The sequence below is a fragment of the Nipponia nippon genome, unplaced genomic scaffold, assembly GCF_047370975.1.
Source record: "Nipponia nippon isolate SJK-2023a ecotype South Korea unplaced genomic scaffold, ASM4737097v1 scaffold_7, whole genome shotgun sequence".
In the NCBI taxonomy this organism is placed as follows: domain Eukaryota; kingdom Metazoa; phylum Chordata; class Aves; order Pelecaniformes; family Threskiornithidae; genus Nipponia; species Nipponia nippon.
In genome coordinates, this window is record NW_028262391.1 from 30,309,799 (window position 1) to 30,325,726 (window position 15,928).

At 59.5% G+C, this 15,928-nt stretch overlaps 1 protein-coding gene across 19 annotated transcripts in view; it reads left to right on the top strand.

Annotated features, from left to right (window-relative positions):
• Positions 1-15,928, top strand: part of KIF1A (kinesin family member 1A) — a 43,318-nt gene that overhangs the window by 15,579 nt on the left and 11,811 nt on the right. For 6 of the 19 annotated variants that reach the window (XM_087738756.1, XM_087738757.1, XM_087738758.1 and 3 more), the window contains 23 exons: positions 481-614; positions 1,148-1,227; positions 1,566-1,641; positions 3,855-3,934; positions 4,224-4,330; positions 4,946-5,029; positions 5,155-5,335; positions 5,415-5,487; positions 5,723-5,816; positions 5,952-6,100; positions 6,260-6,438; positions 6,528-6,665; positions 11,283-11,401; positions 11,482-11,567; positions 11,879-12,017; positions 12,181-12,349; positions 12,707-12,797; positions 13,162-13,280; positions 13,450-13,505; positions 14,250-14,358; positions 14,480-14,546; positions 14,638-14,722; positions 15,103-15,208. In XM_087738756.1, the coding sequence (XP_087594882.1) occupies positions 481-614; positions 1,148-1,227; positions 1,566-1,641; positions 3,855-3,934; positions 4,224-4,330; positions 4,946-5,029; positions 5,155-5,335; positions 5,415-5,487; positions 5,723-5,816; positions 5,952-6,100; positions 6,260-6,438; positions 6,528-6,665; positions 11,283-11,401; positions 11,482-11,567; positions 11,879-12,017; positions 12,181-12,349; positions 12,707-12,797; positions 13,162-13,280; positions 13,450-13,505; positions 14,250-14,358; positions 14,480-14,546; positions 14,638-14,722; positions 15,103-15,208 (2,521 nt within the window). Of the gene's footprint in view, positions 1-405; positions 615-1,147; positions 1,228-1,565; positions 1,642-3,854; positions 3,935-4,223; positions 4,331-4,945; positions 5,030-5,154; positions 5,336-5,414; positions 5,488-5,722; positions 5,817-5,951; positions 6,101-6,259; positions 6,439-6,527; positions 6,666-7,598; positions 7,869-11,282; positions 11,402-11,481; positions 11,568-11,878; positions 12,018-12,180; positions 12,350-12,706; positions 12,798-13,161; positions 13,281-13,449; positions 13,506-14,249; positions 14,359-14,479; positions 14,547-14,637; positions 14,723-15,102; positions 15,209-15,928 lie in introns of all 19 variants that reach the window. The other 13 variants (XM_087738747.1, XM_087738748.1, XM_087738749.1 and 10 more) reach the window with 5 other exon arrangements.

The window sequence follows — 15,928 nt, forward strand, 5'->3', positions numbered from 1 at the left end:
AAACCACCCAGGCTGTGTCAGTGGGGGAGGATGACAGGGGCAGCAGCACACTCTTGGGGAGGATGGTTGATCCCAGACCTGATGGCTGCAGGATCTGGTGTTGCAAAAAAGCATCCCCGGGTGCCCGGGAAGGCTCCAGGGCTATTCCCACAGCTGCTTCCCAAAACAGCCCCGTGTTCCTGGGGGGCTGCGTGGACTGGGGGAGAGATGCACTTGCACTTGCCCTGCTGCTGCCTGTGCTGCTGTGCTGTCGCCTGTGCCTTTCCTTGTAATTCCTGTCTTTCTTCTTGACACACCTGGCCACTCTTTTATTTTTCCCAACAGTTTTTCTTGTCTCTATCTCTTTCTCTCTCTCTTCCTGTCCGTGTGTCTTTCCCTGGCCCATCCCTCCTTCCCTGCCCATAGATGTGTCCGACTTTGAGAACAATAATGATGCTAGAGGGGCAGAGCTGAGTCACCGCCATGACAATCTCTCCACAGTGACCAACGCCATCGCTGGGATCAGCCCCTCTTCCTCCCTGTCGGCCTTGTCCAGCCGCGCTGCCTCTGTCGCCAGCCTCCACGAGCGCATCATGTTTGCTCCAGGCAGTGAAGAGGCAATCGAAAGGCTCAAGGTAAGAGGCCAGCGCCTGGCAGGATGGAGGGCTCAGCTCAACGCTCTTGCACCGAGGCTTGCGGAGTGGGCTTGGTATTTCCTGGAAACCCATTATGGGTTGTGTTCATGGGAAGCGATGCTTGGGCACACTCTTGCAGAGCGGACAGGCTCAGAGCTGCCCAGTGCTCTGGACTGCTGGATGGGAGACAGTTTGGTGTGATAGGGTCCACCTGGTGCTGCCATCCTCCCCATGGGGTGACTGCTGCCTTTGCCCTGTGGGATGAGCGCTCCTGGCTCAGGATGGGTGCTCCCAGCTCAGCATGGCGCAGGAGCGGGTTGGCAGCAAGGGGATGGAGAGGCTGGTCTTCGTGCCTGACTCTTTAAAGATGAGGATGATGGAAAGATGTGGGTGAAATGCTGCCACGGCTCATTTAAACCAGCCTGAAACTGTGACCAGTGTCCTGCTGTGGCATGCTGGGCAGAGCCTGGCAGAGCAGGCAGGTCTGCTGCCCTTAGGATGCGCTAACCCCCTGCTAACCCCGTGCTTGCCAGGAAACAGAGAAGATCATTGCGGAGCTGAACGAGACATGGGAGGAGAAGCTGCGGAGGACGGAAGCAATCCGGATGGAGAGGTGGGTGGGTTGGGGTGGGATGGGATGGTACGGGGTGGGGTTCCCCAGGCATCTCCCCTCCTCTGCACTTTGCCTACAGCAGTTCAGTTCCTGGGGCAGCTGGGCAATTTGACTGTCCAGCTGTATCCTGGCTGCCTGCCAGGCACCCCAGTGCCCACCACATTAGCCTGCACGGACATGGTCTGCTCTGAGAAACTCTCCTGAGGCAGAGAGAGAGCTGAAGCAAGCCCTACAACTGTGATTCATGGGGCAAACCCATGGACTTGGGTCCTGTCCTGGGCTTGTCTAGTGCAGACTCATGGGGCTTTGACAGGCTCTTCTTTCCCTTGCTCCTTCAGGGAAGCATTGCTGGCTGAAATGGGGGTGGCCATGAGGGAGGACGGAGGCACCTTGGGTGTTTTCTCTCCTAAAAAGGTAGGATCATCTTATTCTTTTCTTCCTGGCAAACAAGGGCTGGTTTGTACCCCCACAGCTCCCTTCTGACCTGCCCTGTCACTGCCAGCCAGCCCCAAATATTTCACTAGCCTTTTCTTGGCTCTGAAACCTATGGGGTAGATCCCAGTGTTGACCCTACCGGGTACGAACATCGGTAGAAACACGTGGCTAAATGTCCAGGTCCCATTGCCTGAATGCTGTTCCCATTCAGGTTGGGCTTTGCTGATGATCGCTGTGTTGGACTTCAGTGTCAGCTTATAAAAATCCATACTTTGGGTATTTGAAATTGCTGCCCCTGAAACCGGCAAGTCCTCGCTGAGAAATGTGGGTGCGGAAACATTCCATACTCCTTATTGCTTGTAGCATCCTGGAAAGTATTTTCTAAGAAAATACTGGCTGTGCCCCAAGGAGTTTGTGTGCCAGTGAACCCTGCCAACCAACAGTTACAGCACATTGCTGCTCCTTGCTTGTCTGTATAACCATCATGGTAGTGACATCCAGCTTACAGTCCCAACCCTGTGAAGTGTGCAGAGCAGCACAGGCTGCCGAGATGCAGGCACGTGTGGGTAGGACCAGGACGCGCTCGCTCAGCTTTCCTGCCGCACTGAGGGATGCTCTTGAGAGCTGCCCTGAAAGCTGATGCTGGTTGGCTTGGCCAAACATCTTAGTAGGTGCATGTGTCCTCAGCTGAGTTGGTGGCATTTGGTGATGAAGGCTCCAGGACCTTCCCCTTGTGTGCCTTGGCATTGCTCTTAGGACAAATTTCTACACCATTGTCTTTGTTTCTCATTCTTGTCTCAGCTGCTGCCTGTTAGGACCCCAGACGTTTGTGTAGAAAGTGTGGGGGTTTACTCCCCAAAGCAGGTTGGTCTTGGAGGTGGGGCATTGCTGTGGTGGTCTTGGTGCCTCCTTGCTCTTCAGCAAGGTGGGTGGAAACTCCTCTGACTTCTCCAGTGGCTGGCAAGGAAAGTTAGCGTTGATAGCATGCAAAATATAGTTTTGTTAAGGGCAAAAGGACTTTGTTGTCCTGCTGTATGCCATCGCTGGGGTGCTTATGTCTCCAAGGAGCTCAGTGCAAGGTAGAGCATCTGCCATCTACTAGTCAGCCTTGCAAATCTGGAAAAAAACTGCAAGCTGAAGGAGTGTCAGACCCTGGGGCTACGTGTCTGCCTAGAGGGGCCTGAAGTTAAATGTTAAGGCCATCTTATTCCTGCCAGCCACCATGGAGAAGAGCCTGCATTTCCCTTGACCTCTAGCTCTCCTGCACTATTTGGAGTGAGTCTCTCCTGTCAGCCAGGGCTCATAGCACTGTTGTGACAGGGAAACCTCTGCATGCTGGGTGTCAGCAGGCTGGTAAGATGTTTCTTACGGTCTCTCTTATTTCTGGGAAACTCAGAACTTCACCTACTGATACTTCTGGGACTTTGCCTGTTGCCTGAAGGTGCAATCACAGCAGCTTGCGATGGGGTGAGATAAGCTAGCTGCAGCTGGAGAGGTCTGTGGCCAGGGGAGAAACTTCCCTCTTGTCAAGAACAAAGTGGTTTGTGACCCAGGGGAAGAAAGTGATGGGAGGGAACTGTTAGGGAGGAGACCAGGGAGTGAAATTCAGCCTGGAGATACAGCTTCAGGTCTCCACTACCTCTGGTCTGGGACCTGCTCTTTTAAGTGCTTCATCTGTCCTTGTACAGTCAGTGGAGGAAAATGGGCACTTTTAGTTTCTCTCATCCTAAACCAGCTGCTGCATGGGACATGTCTCTGCCTCAGATACACTGTCTGCAGCAGAGAGGAGTGATGGTGAGGCAAGGACTCGTGCACATGCGGTGCAGACGAGCAGGGACCCGCCCCAGGAGACACTAAGCCATATCAGGGACCCCCCATGGGAAGTGTTCAGCTCCATGTTGGGCCTGTTTGCAACACGAATTTTCAAAGGCAGCTGGGGGAAGGGTGCTCAGAGCTCAGCCCTTTGAGGAGGAAAGCAAGGAGGCAGGCCCTCCTCATCCTGGCTCCTCAGTTCTCTGCAGTCCCCTTGAAAAGTACCTGCCTGGGCATGTTGTCCTGGAGCTACGGAGGGCAGGAGAGCCCGTGCTGGGGGCAGCCTGAGGTGCTGCTGAATTCCCACCTCCCTTAGGAGCATCCCTCAGTGCCCAGGTAGATGGGGCACACCAGGGTGACTCCTTGTTCGTCTCTCCCAGACGCCCCACTTGGTCAACCTGAACGAGGACCCGCTCATGTCTGAGTGTCTTCTCTACTACATCAAGGACGGCATAACAAGGTGAGGGCCCGGTCCCACGGAGCGGTGGGAGCCTAGCCCATATCTCAGTGCCTGACTTGCCCGGGTGGGCAGTGGGGTGACAGCTGTCCCTGGGCTGGGTGCTGTTCCCAGGGCATCCCCAAAGTGCCATATCTGTGTGGGAAAAATGTATTTGCCTGGCAATCTCATTAAGGATGTTCGTCCTGCTGTGCACCAAGGATGGCTCCTGTCAGCCCCAAGGATGGTTTTGGGGGGAGGCCCAGGGAGGGGCTGCTTTGAGGAAGGATTGAGCTGGGTTTCCCCCTGGCAGGGTTGGCCGGGAAGATGCAGAGAAGAGGCAGGACATCGTTCTCAGCGGGCACTTCATTAAGGAAGAGCACTGCCTTTTCCGCAGCGACACCAAAACTGGTGGTGAAGGTATTCCTTGTCTGGAGGGGCTCCACTTTCCTGGGGATCCCAGTCCCTCTGCGTGTCCCCAGCACCTGCCCCCAGCTGGGGCTCTTCCCGCATGGCTGTGGCTTCTACGTGCTTCCAGAGCGAGCTACAGCCCTCACCTAGATGGGACGGAAGCTCGTGCAAGGCACTTGGAAGCTGCCACGGTGAGGCAAGCCAGGGAGATCGGGGTGGGAGGGAAGAGCAAACTGCAGATGATTCCCCTGGCCAAGATGCAAAGCAGAGCCCACCCTGCAAACCAGCAGGAACCTAGGGGTGAAAGAGCTTTGGGAGACGAGCCTGGGGAGGCTGGAGATGTGTGCTGGAGGCTCTGATCTCCTCTCATGTCCAGTCTCCAGCTGCTTTTGGTCCTTGGGACTGCTCTGATTAACATGAGGTTGGCTGAGCCCTGTTGGTTGCCCAGGGTGTGGTTGCTGCCAGTGGGTACCCCGGTGTCCCCACACTCCGTGCCTGGCGTGCTGGCTGGGGCAGCTCTCCCTTTCTGAGGCTGCAGGAGCAGTGGAGCAGGAGATGCAGGATTTATCCCTCTGCTTCCACCTTACCTTTGCTCCCTCTCTCCTCCTCCCACTGTCTCTGCAGTAATAGTGACCCTGGAGCCTTGTGAAGGTGCTGACACCTACGTGAATGGCAAAAAGGTGACAGAGCCCAGCATCCTGCGTTCAGGTGGGTCCCTGGAGCTGGTACGCCAGCGCTGCTCTAACCCGCCTTCCTCCATCCCATGGGGGCCCTCCAGGATGTCCCACATTAAACCCATTCCCTTTCCCCCCACCCCACATGTATCCCTGTAGGAAACCGCATCATCATGGGGAAGAGCCACGTCTTCCGCTTCAACCACCCCGAGCAGGCTCGGCAGGAGCGGGAGCGGACCCCGTGTGCCGAGACCCCTGCTGAGCCCGTGGACTGGGCTTTTGCCCAAAGAGAGCTGCTGGAGAAGCAGGGCATCGACATGAAGCAGGAAATGGAGCAGCGGTGAGGGCACGGGGGCTGGGGCGATGGGGAATTGGGTATTCACCTCCAGGTTGGTCATCTTCTTCCCTGTTCCTCCCAGGCTCCAGGAACTGGAGGACCAGTACCGGAGGGAGCGGGAGGAGGCGAATTACCTTCTCGAGCAGCAGAGGCTGGTAGGTGGCCAGGACCTGGCTCCTTCTCAGGCTGTCCAGGCATGAGTGGGTTCTGACAGATGTTTGCATGGGGTGGCTCTGTGTGTCCTAAGTTCCTGGGCTTGTCACCATAAACACGGATCCAGAGGAGGGAGGAGGCCAGGTTCCTGTGGTGGGGGGGGAGAAGCGCTATGTGGCAGCATGGAGGAAGGTCACACCTTGTGGGTTGCATCTTCTGTCTCCCTGCTTCTCTCAGGACTATGAGAGCAAATTGGAGGCTTTGCAGAAGCAGATGGACTCTAGGTATTACCCTGAGGCAAATGAGGAAGAGGAAGAACCTGAGGATGAAGGTGAGGGCTGGGTGCCACCATAGGGTTTTGATGTTCTCTGCGGGAGCAAGAAGAGGACTGTGGGTCCCCTGGGCACCTCTGCACCAATGTCCTCGCTCCTGGCGGTGGGGTGACTGTCCCTCTGTGTCCCCACAGTGCAGTGGACGGAGCGGGAGTTTGAGCTGGCCCTCTGGGCCTTTAGGAAGTGGAAGTGGTACCAGTTCACCTCCCTCCGTGACCTGCTCTGGGGCAATGCCATCTTCCTCAAGGAAGCCAATGCCATCAGTGTGGAGCTGAAGAAGAAGGTGGGTGCCGAGGGCTCCTCTCTGGCATGCTGCGGCACCCATGGCAGAGGCCACAAGCATGGGCAGCCTGGGAAATGCTGAGGAGGCAGTTGCCAAAGGCACCACATGGAGCCTGCTGTCCTCCTGGGCAGCTCACCGTTCCCCTCTGTCCCTCTCCAGGTCCAGTTCCAGTTCGTGCTCCTCACAGACACACTGTACTCACCTCTTCCTCCCGACCTGCTGCCTCCCGATGCTGCCAAGGACCGGGAGAAGCGGCCATTCCCCCGGACCATTGTAGCTGTAGAGGTGCAGGACCAGAAGAATGGGGCAACGCATTACTGGACCCTGGAGAAGCTGAGGTGGGTGAACAATGCCCGTGCTGGAGGGGGCTTCGCCGGCCTCAGCCGAGTTTCTCACTGCTACCCGCTGTGTCCCCCTCTGCCTGCAGGCAACGCCTGGACCTGATGCGTGAAATGTATGACCGTGCAGCAGAAGTGCCTTCTAGTGTCATCGAGGACTGTGACAATGTGGTGACTGGCGGAGATCCTTTCTACGACCGCTTCCCCTGGTTCAGGCTGGTTGGCAGGTGAGCGCTTCGGCTCCTTCTAAGCGCGGCTGGAACCCGCAGGCAGCCCTGCGGGAGGAAGCGCCGCCGGCTCTGCCGTGCACAGGGCGTTCGTTTCCCTGGGGCCACACTGCGGGAGGATGCGTTGCCCCCCCATTGCTGGTCAGGGCCCATCTTGCCTGCCATGGCTCTCCTCCGCATTGGCTGCTGGGACCCTGAGGGACCCACAAGCCACTGGCAATGCTCCTGCTGCCTGCTGTAACACAGTGCTGTGAGGCACGGGCTCTTGGCTTGCCGCTGGTGGGAGGCGGGGGGCCACAGCTGTCCAGCAGGCTGAGAGCCCATGCCGTCGTGACCTCTGCCCTGGCGGGCACGCGTCCATGTGCACGCGTTGGTGTCCAAGCATCCGTCTGTATGGTACGTGCTGCGTGTCTCCGTGCGCCTCCCGCACACCAGTTGGAAGGGTGCAGTGCCAGCAATGAGGATGGGCCATCCCGGAGAAGGGGTCTGCCCCGGTGGGCAGGGGGAGCAGGGGGCTGAGCCGCATGGCCCAACCAACTGCACCTGCTGTGGAGACATCCCTCCCATGCCACGGCATGTGGAGAGATTCCCTTCAGTGGTGGGGGTGGTGGCAAGCATCATGCCACCCGCTCCGGCCCCATGTTGCTCACAAAGCCAGCGAGGGGAATCCCTACTGATTGCAGCTGTTCCTTGGGTTGCTCTTTTCTTTGCCCTTTATAGCCAACGGCCGTTGGTGGCTTCCTTTAGAGATGCACTGGAAGGGCAGGCCTTTATTTCCTGACATCCCTTGGTTTAAGCAGAAAAAACCCTCACTCCAAAACCTAACCAAGAAAAAAACCCCAACCCCCCAAAAAAGCAAAATTCCTATTCTTGCTCTCTCTGTTTGGAACAGCTAGTGTTAACCTGTCTTCTATCTTGTTGTACTAACCTTAGTTCAGATATCTCTGGCTGCAACAGCTCTCCTCTTTTCAACACATGCATGAGCGAGCGCATGGCTGATCTCACCCCCTCCCCTACCTTCTCGAACCCCGACTCCGACATCACCGAGCCTGCTGACGAGCAGCACCAGGGGCAGGAGGAGGAGGAGGAGGAGGAGGAGGAGGAGGCGGAGGACCTGGAGGAAGACATCTTTCCGGAGTGCCCGCTGTGTGATGGCCGGGATCCGTTTTACGACCGCTCCCCCCTGTTCAGTTTAGTAGGAAGGTTGGTGAGGTTTTAGGAGAGCATGCCGGGAAGGAACTAGCTCTTTCGCATGAGAGAACTGCTTTCGGACACGACTCCCACCTCTGGGGCATCCTGGAGGCGCAGGGGGTGGCCGGCCGGCTGGGATTGCTGCTGAGCCTGGGGCGCCCGGCGGGGCGACGAGGTGCACACCGAGGTAGGGCTGTGACGAGCACAGCAGTGGTAGGGGGTAGCGGGGGAAGGTGGATGGCGCCAGCTCCACCGGAGACCCTTTAGGCAGGTCCCTCTTTGGGGCGGCCCCCAAGAAGGGGAGCACTGCCACGTCTCCAGCACTGAAGCAGCCACACAGGCGTCTCCGTCCTGGGCATTTCTGTCCGAGGGAGGGCCACCTCCCACCCAGCTTGGGATGACCCCACGGTGCCGCTGGCTGGTGACACGCAGGCACTTCAAAGCCATGCGTGCCTCTGGCACTGGCTTGGCCGTTCTGGCTGTGTCGTTCAGCGTGAGGCCCCCTGGACATGGAGGCTTGGATGTCCCCAAGTCGTCAGGGGGATGAAGCCAAGGGGAGTGAGGGGAGAGCCAGGTGCAGGAGGAAGAGGAGAACTCTGCGAAAAGCAGCATTTTCTCTCACTGTCTGGTGCTTGGCTTGGGGCCTTCCCTGCCAGCTTGGCACAGGAGATGTTCAGGGAGGTCGCAGAGACCCGGCTGTAGGCTCCAGCTCCTCCTTGGCTCCAGCCAAGGACAAGAGCTTTGATTTCTCATACCTGTTGGCCAGGAGACCCCCCTGGGCTCCATTGGTCTTGGCCTGGAGAAACCCACCAGCTGCTGCAAAACCGGCTGTGCCACCAAACCCAGTTGCAATCTGCCCATCCCCAAAATGCAATGTGGTGCTGCCAGCTCTGCTCCGGGGTTTTCCCAAGGGGATGTATACCTGGAGCTTGTCCCAGAGCCTCTGACCCAGGCAGGAGCCAGAGGGACTCAGGATGGTGAACCTCTTCCCACTGGGGTTCCCCCGACAGGTGGAGCTGGAGCTCCTCTTCCTCGGTGTGCTAAAGCCAGGATTATCCCTGCCAGGCAGGTGCGGACAGCGAGGCGGGGAGGAGGGGGACCAGTGCAGGCAGAGAGGGCAGAGGTGGGGTAAGAGTCCTGCAGCCTCAGACCGAAAGAGCTGGGTTCTTCCCCCCTTTTTTTTTTTTTTTTCCTTTTTTCCTTATTTAAAAAAAAAAAAAACAACCATCAAAAAAACCCCCAAAACTCTCAGGGGCACCTCAGAAAACCAAACAAGACCCTGCAGCAGCGGCCCCGCTCCATGCTGGGAGCACGTTCCCCGGAGCTCGGCACCTTCTGACTTCTTTTGAGTCTGCCCTGGGTTTGGCTCCCCGCACAGCAGCTCCGCCGGCCACATTTCTTGTGAAGTGTGCTTGGATTGGTTTATGATTGGATCCTTGTCTTTGATTTTTTTTCCTTTCTTTCTTTTTTTTCCTTTTTTTTTTTTTTTTGGGGTGTTTTTTTTAGCTGCTGGCTCTATCTCTCCAAAGCTTTGGCGAAAATTGGGGTTATTTCACTTTCGTCTTCCTTTGGAAAGGCTTTTCTTTGATCTGAGCATGCCATCTTTGCACCTCACCAATCTTGTGGTTAGTGTCCCTGCCCTCCTTCCTCTAGTGACACACTTATCCCCCTCCTACCTGCCTGCCCCCCCCCCCCGCCCCTTTCCTCCCCTCTCCACCCCCCGGCTTCATCACCAGCTACCCTGTGATTTCGAGTGGGTGGGTACACCCAGATCCCAGTGCTTTAGAGACCTCCCAGGCATGCGGTCCTGCCGGGAAGCCCTGGCATGGTCCAGCCACTTGTCCCTGGTGGCCTCTGAGAAGAGGGGTGAGATGGGCCTGGCAGGAGACGGTGATGGGGCATCACCTTTGCTTCCACAACTTGAGTCCTTGGAGATGCTTTGGGTGGAAAAAGCCTCAAGCAGCGGTTGGAGGTCAATGGGAGTCACCAGAGCAGGGGGAACCTCCGGACTTTGGGGCTTGGACTGCAAGTGCTGGGCTGGAGGCTCCTGCAAGAGCCCCCTGGGCACTTCTGGGTGCTGTTGGATGTCTGCAAAGACACCTGTGAGGCTGGGACGTCACAAGCAGAGCTGCCAGCCGCCTGGAGATGCAACACTCATGGGAGCCTCCCGAAGCAGAAGTGTCCTGGCCAGCCTCAGCACCATCCTGCCTCATGACCCCCAAAGATGCTGTGTGTCAAGATGCCAGTGGGCGCCCCAGGGAGGGGTGCCGGGCACCATGCACGCCCTCTTGCTGGGAGTGGTGCTGCCTTGCAGGCAAGGGTGGTTCGCACCGCTTGGCAGGGAGCTCAGCGCCAAAGGCTGTGGAGGTGACTTGTCACCACTGAGGGCACAGTGTGCCACCATTGCCAGAGTGCCAGGAGGACAGTCAAATGGTGAGCCAGCCAGTGGCGAGGTTGAGGAAGGTGGCAAGAGGAGGCAAAACACTTGAGAAACAGGGAGCTGTGGCCTGGCAGGAGGTGCTGGCAGAGACGTGGTGCGGCCATCACACTGAACCCCAGCGTGGCACCCTGCTGTGGTAACGTCGGTGACCTGGATGCCACAGAGGACGGCGGGGAGGCTCAGGCCTCCTGCATGGGGAGTGGGCAGCTCCGTCCTTGCCCACAGGAAGAAGCTGGCTGTGCCGTCCCTGTGACGCACTGGTGGGCAGCCCAGGACCCTGAAGCCACGCATGCCAAGGGATGGGGCGGGGGGACACACGCTGCCAATGCCGCCAGCCACGCCATGCAGCCTCCCTCCCAGCTGGGCAAAGGCCGCCTGCAGCCACCAGTGGTCCTGCGACACCATGGGCAGAGCCAGGGCCAGGACACCCCTGGCAGGTTCATCTCTGGAGGCTTCTGGCCTCTGGCCAGGACCTCCTCCTCTCCCTTCCTTTGATCCCACTGGCCCCTACCTCCCTTGTCACCCTCTCTTTCCCCCTTGCCTTGCCCTTGTCCCTCCAAGGTGACTCCACAGTCGTCCCCACGTTGTGTTGCAACACCTCCTGCCCTAGTCCTCCGGCTCTCCACCTCAGAGAAGGTCCTCTTCCCTCCCAGCTTCAGGGTGGCACCAGCACAGCCCCCCTCCCCTCCCCGTCCGCCACGGAGGTGACAGCCGGAGAGGTACGCGAGCCCCTTCTGCTTCGTGGTGCTGCCTGCGGCGCGCTGCCCGCCCGCCTGCCTGCAGCACGCTGCCCGCCCGCTCCCTGCCCCTCTTGGCTGGCCCTGGCTGCTTTCTCTTTAGTTTTGCTTTGCAGTGCCGCGGTCGCGCCGTGAGCGGTGACCTGGGATCCCGGCCGCCGGCGGCCGTGCCACCTGTGCCTCGGGACCTGCGGGTGGGAGCAGTGACCGCTCCCCCCCGTGTTGTGTGTGTCCCCCCCTCTCCGGCAGGGCCTTCGTCTACCTGAGCAACCTCCTCTACCCCGTGCCCCTGGTCCACCGCGTGGCCATCGTCAGCGAGAAGGGCGAGGTGAAGGGCTTCCTGCGCGTGGCCGTCCAGGCCATCTCAGGTAGGAGGGGGACACCCCCCAAATGTGCCCCTCACATCCCCCGCGCCCCCCAAGCCAGCTCACCCCCATCCCTCCTCCAGCGGATGAGGAAGCCCCCGACTACGGCTCTGGTGTGCGGCAGTCAGGGACAGCCAAGATATCCTTCGATGACCAGCACTTTGAGAAGGTACGGTGGCAGCTGGCTCTTGGTGGGTGCCCAGGGACCGCAGGCCCCTGCCTGTCATGGCGATGCTCCCCATGGGGACCACCAGGCTCCCAGAGGTGCAGGCATCACACTGAAGGGACTGTGCTCCCAGTCCACCTGGCAGCCTTCCAGCACCTACTGGTGCAGCATGCTCTTGCCTCTGTCCCAGCGGGGGGCTGCCGTGGGGTGGGAGGGGAGAGCTGGAGGTGCTGCAGTGCTTGGGGCAGTGGCGGCGATGCAATTGGGACCACCTCTGGGACCACCAGTGACCCTGAGCCGCACTCCTGGTGCAGTTCCAGTCAGAGTCATGCTCGGCTGTGGGGATGTCTCGCTCGGGGACCTCCCAGGAGGAGCTGCGCATTGTCGAAGGCCAGGGGCAGGTCAGCGACATGGGTCCCTCTGCTGATGAAGTCAACAACAACACCTGTGCAGGTGAGGGGGTGCTGACAAGCGGTTGGGGAGCAGCCCCCCACCCCGGCAGCCAGCCTCTTGTGCCCACCCAAGCGTCAAAAGCCCCCTGCCCCAGTGCGGGGCTGCTGGCAGACACTGAGGGGGTAACACCACCGCCTTGCTGAGGACCTTCCCCTCCCCACAGTGACCCCAGAAGACCTTCTTCTGGACAGCCCAGAGAAGCCTGCAACAGACGGGCCACTGGAGATGGCTCTGGACCACCTGAAGCTGGGCAGCATCTTCACTTTCCGTGTGACAGTCCTGCAAGCCTCCAGCATCTCTGCAGAATATGCAGACATCTTCTGCCAGTTCAAGTAAGCCCCCAGTATCCCCTGGCCCCATGTCTCCCACCATGGTCTGAGGCCATCGCCTCAGGGCTGGAGGTGAACATCAGGGAGTCCCAGCCCCCAACACCTCTGAGCCCTTCATGGATTGGGAGGCAAAACCAAGGGCTGCAGAATGAGCCCGTGCACTTGTCCAGTACCTTGTTTGATCGCTGGCAAAAGGCAGGGAGAGGCTCCCATCAGCTTCGGGGGGGTCCTGTCCTAGTCCAGGGTGTGGGAAGCATCCCTGAGAAGAGTGGGCTCTTCTCTGCCCCCTCTCCCCTCCCTGCTCCAGCACGTCCCCATCCCCATCCCGCAGACGCTGAGCCACCTTCCTTCCCTCCACAGCTTCATCCATCGCCACGATGAGGCCTTTTCGACAGAGCCCTTGAAGAACACAGGACGGGGGCCACCGCTGGGCTTCTATCACGTCCAAAACGTGCGTACCCTTCCCCTTACCACACCCATTCGCCCCCATGGCTGCCAGGGTCTCTGTGGGGCCATTGGCTGGATCTTCTCCCCAGGGGAGCAGCTTCCTCCTGGCTTTCCCAGCCTGTTAAGCCAACCTTAGACAAGGTGGATGTGTGGGGGAAAGGCCAAAAGCTGCTGCCCTCCTCCTGAAAAGGCTGGGATTTCATGGCAGTGGTCTCAGTGGGGAGGGCATCCGCGGGCCACAGGGAAGGGGATGTGTGAGGGATGCAGGCAATTGGACAGGCTTTCACCCTTCCACCTCCCTGGTGCTGGTTGCTGGCTGCATCCTTTCCCCAGCTAAACTGTGCCGTTGATGGCTGTTTCTCTTCCAGATCGCCGTAGAGGTGACTAAGTCCTTCATTGAATACATCAAGAGCCAGCCGATTGTATTTGAAGTCTTTGGGCACTACCAGCAGCACCCCTTCCCACCCCTCTGCAAGGATGTCCTGAGGTGGGTGCGCCCTGGGCCAGCCACAGGGCCACCCTGTGCAGCCAGCCTCTTGGGGACACAGAGAAAGGCAGGGGCAGGTGGCGGGAAGGGGTGGCCCCGGAGCATAGGTGAGGTTGGCTGGGTTTGGGGGTCTCTGTGGATGCTTTAACTGAGCCGGTTCTCTCTGCAGCCCGCTGAGGCCGTCCCGGCGCCACTTCCCCCGTGTGATGCCACTCTCCAAACCAGGTAGGGGGTCTGGCCTCCTGCTCCTCTGCCTGCCCGCAGTCCCCGTTCTGGGTGCGGGGTCCCCTTTCCCAGGGGGACCAGTTAGGACCCCAGGGGCACCACAAAATGTACTGTGGACCAGAGCACCCAAAAGCCCTTGGCACCCATTCCTGCAGCACCTGATTGATGCAAAGCCCCCTTCTCACCTCCTGCGGAGTGGCAGGGAGGAGGCTACCTGCCCTGGATGGCTCAGATGGCCATCCAGCCCCGCCATCCCACAGGGGCTGTGGGGTCCCTGCTGTGCTCTGGCCGCTGAGACCTGAGTTGTTGGGATTTGGCTGAGCGCCATGGTTTGCTCTGTGGTCACTGCACCAGCACCGGGGGAACCTCCCTCTGGCTGTCCCGGAGAGGCTGTCCCTGAGCGGCTGTTGCCGAGTGGGCCCTGGAGCAGTGCTGTGTGGTTTGAGATGTGTCTGTTCTGGGGCTATGCACTCAGGGTGTGCATCTCAGGGATGGGTGAGGCTGGCTGCATCCCATCACCCTCGCTACTCCGCCTTAGGCATGGGAGAAGGTACACCGGTAGTCAGTGAGGGCCCTGGGATGGGGCTGTCCCCCTTTACGCACTCCCTCCTGCCTTGCTGCTGCCTCTGTGTGTCTCCCTGTGGCCTCTGCCTGCTCTGTCCTTACCCTGCGGGCCGTCACGTGCCTCACTCCAAATGTAAGCGGCAAGCTCGCCCTTTAAGCTCTCTTTCTGACCTACCGCAGTACCTGCGACGAAGCTGAGCACCATGACTCGGCCCAGCGCTGGCCCATGCCAGTGCAAGTACGACCTGATGGTCTTCTTCGAGATCTGTGAGCTGGAGGCCAATGGCGAGTAAGTCCTGCTGGAAAGGGGAGCAAGAAGGAGAGGGAGGCAGCACAGCGATTTGCCCAGTGCTCGGCACCTCTGGGCAGGCTGACGGGGCTCTGTGTCATGCTGCGATCCTTTCTTCCAGCTACATCCCTGCCGTTGTGGACCACCGTGGAGGCATGCCGTGCCATGGGACCTTCCTCCTCCACCAGGTACTCCCTCACCGAGATGCCCTCCTGGTTCTGGCTCCTGCCGGGAGCTGTGTTAACCACTGTCCCTTCTCTCTGGCCTCATGGGTCTCAGGGCATCCAGAGGAGAATCACTGTCACTTTGGTGCATGAAACAGGAAGCCTCATCCGCTGGAAGGAAGTGCGGGAGCTGGTTGTGGGTAAGCCAAGCCAGGCTGGGTGGGCTGTGAGCAACCCCCAGCCCACCAAGCTCCCGAGCATCCTCTTGGGCTGTTTCTCACCCGTGTTCCCATGCGGGGCTTTACACCTCGTCTCCCCTCCTGCCCTGCAATAGCAAAGCGGCGGCTGCCTGACAGGTGACACCAGGATGCCGCATGGGCAGGGCACCTCAGTCCTGGCCACCATGTCCAAGAGCTGGGCCAGGACCTCTGGTGCTGAGTGGCCAAGCGCCGGGTGGCTGCTGCCTGTGACAAGGGGTCTGCTGGGGGATGCAGGCAGGACGGCTGCCCCTGCCCCTCACGGGGACCCTCACAGGGCCACCACCTGTCACCTGAACGGCATCCCCATGCTGTGCTTGCAGGTCGGATCCGGAACACCCCAGAAGCAGACGAGTCTCTCATTGACCCCAACATCCTGTCCCTGAACATCCTCTCCTCTGGGTACATCCACCCCTCCCAGGATGACCGGTGCGTGCTGCTTCTTCTCTTGCTCTTCCCCTGCTGTGGTGAGGGCTGGGGGTGGATGTGGGGAGCCCCTCTCTCCCCTGGGGGGGGCTCTCAGCCCCTCCACAGGGTCCTGCTGACCTGTTGCTGCTTCAGAGTGGGGCTTTTCTGGAGCTTCAGAGGGTCTTGGGGTTCAGGGCTGCCAGCCCCCTTCCTCCTCCACGAGGCCTCTCCGTGCTGGGCTTTGGCACTACAGGGAATTTGGGTGGGGGTCCTGCTCTCCAGTGGTGGCTGTGACCACCTGGCGCAGAGAGCCAGTTGGTGCCGGTGCCAGGAGGATGTACTGACCGTGCGACAGGACTTGCCATGAAGGACTATTTGTCCCGTATTCCAGCAAACTCACTGGAAGGGCCACTTGATGCCTGTGTCTGGTCCCCGTCTCTGTGGGGGTGATGCAGGAAAGCCATCCCTCGTTGCTACCAGGTGACTTTCAGGATGCCTGCCCCTTTATGCCTGTCCCAGGGGGCTGTGTCCCTGCTGTGGGTTTGGCAGGGGTGTGGGAGCAGCGGGGCCAGAGGATTTTATCTCTGAGATCTCCCTGGCTGGGTCCTGCGGTCGCAAGGGGGAGTGATGGGTGCAGAGGGCAGAGCTCTCCTCTGCACCAGTGCTGCTGGCAAAACTCGTGGGACTGATGGGGGGTCCCTGGCCAGAATGTGTGCATGTGGGCAGCTGCAACAAGATGGG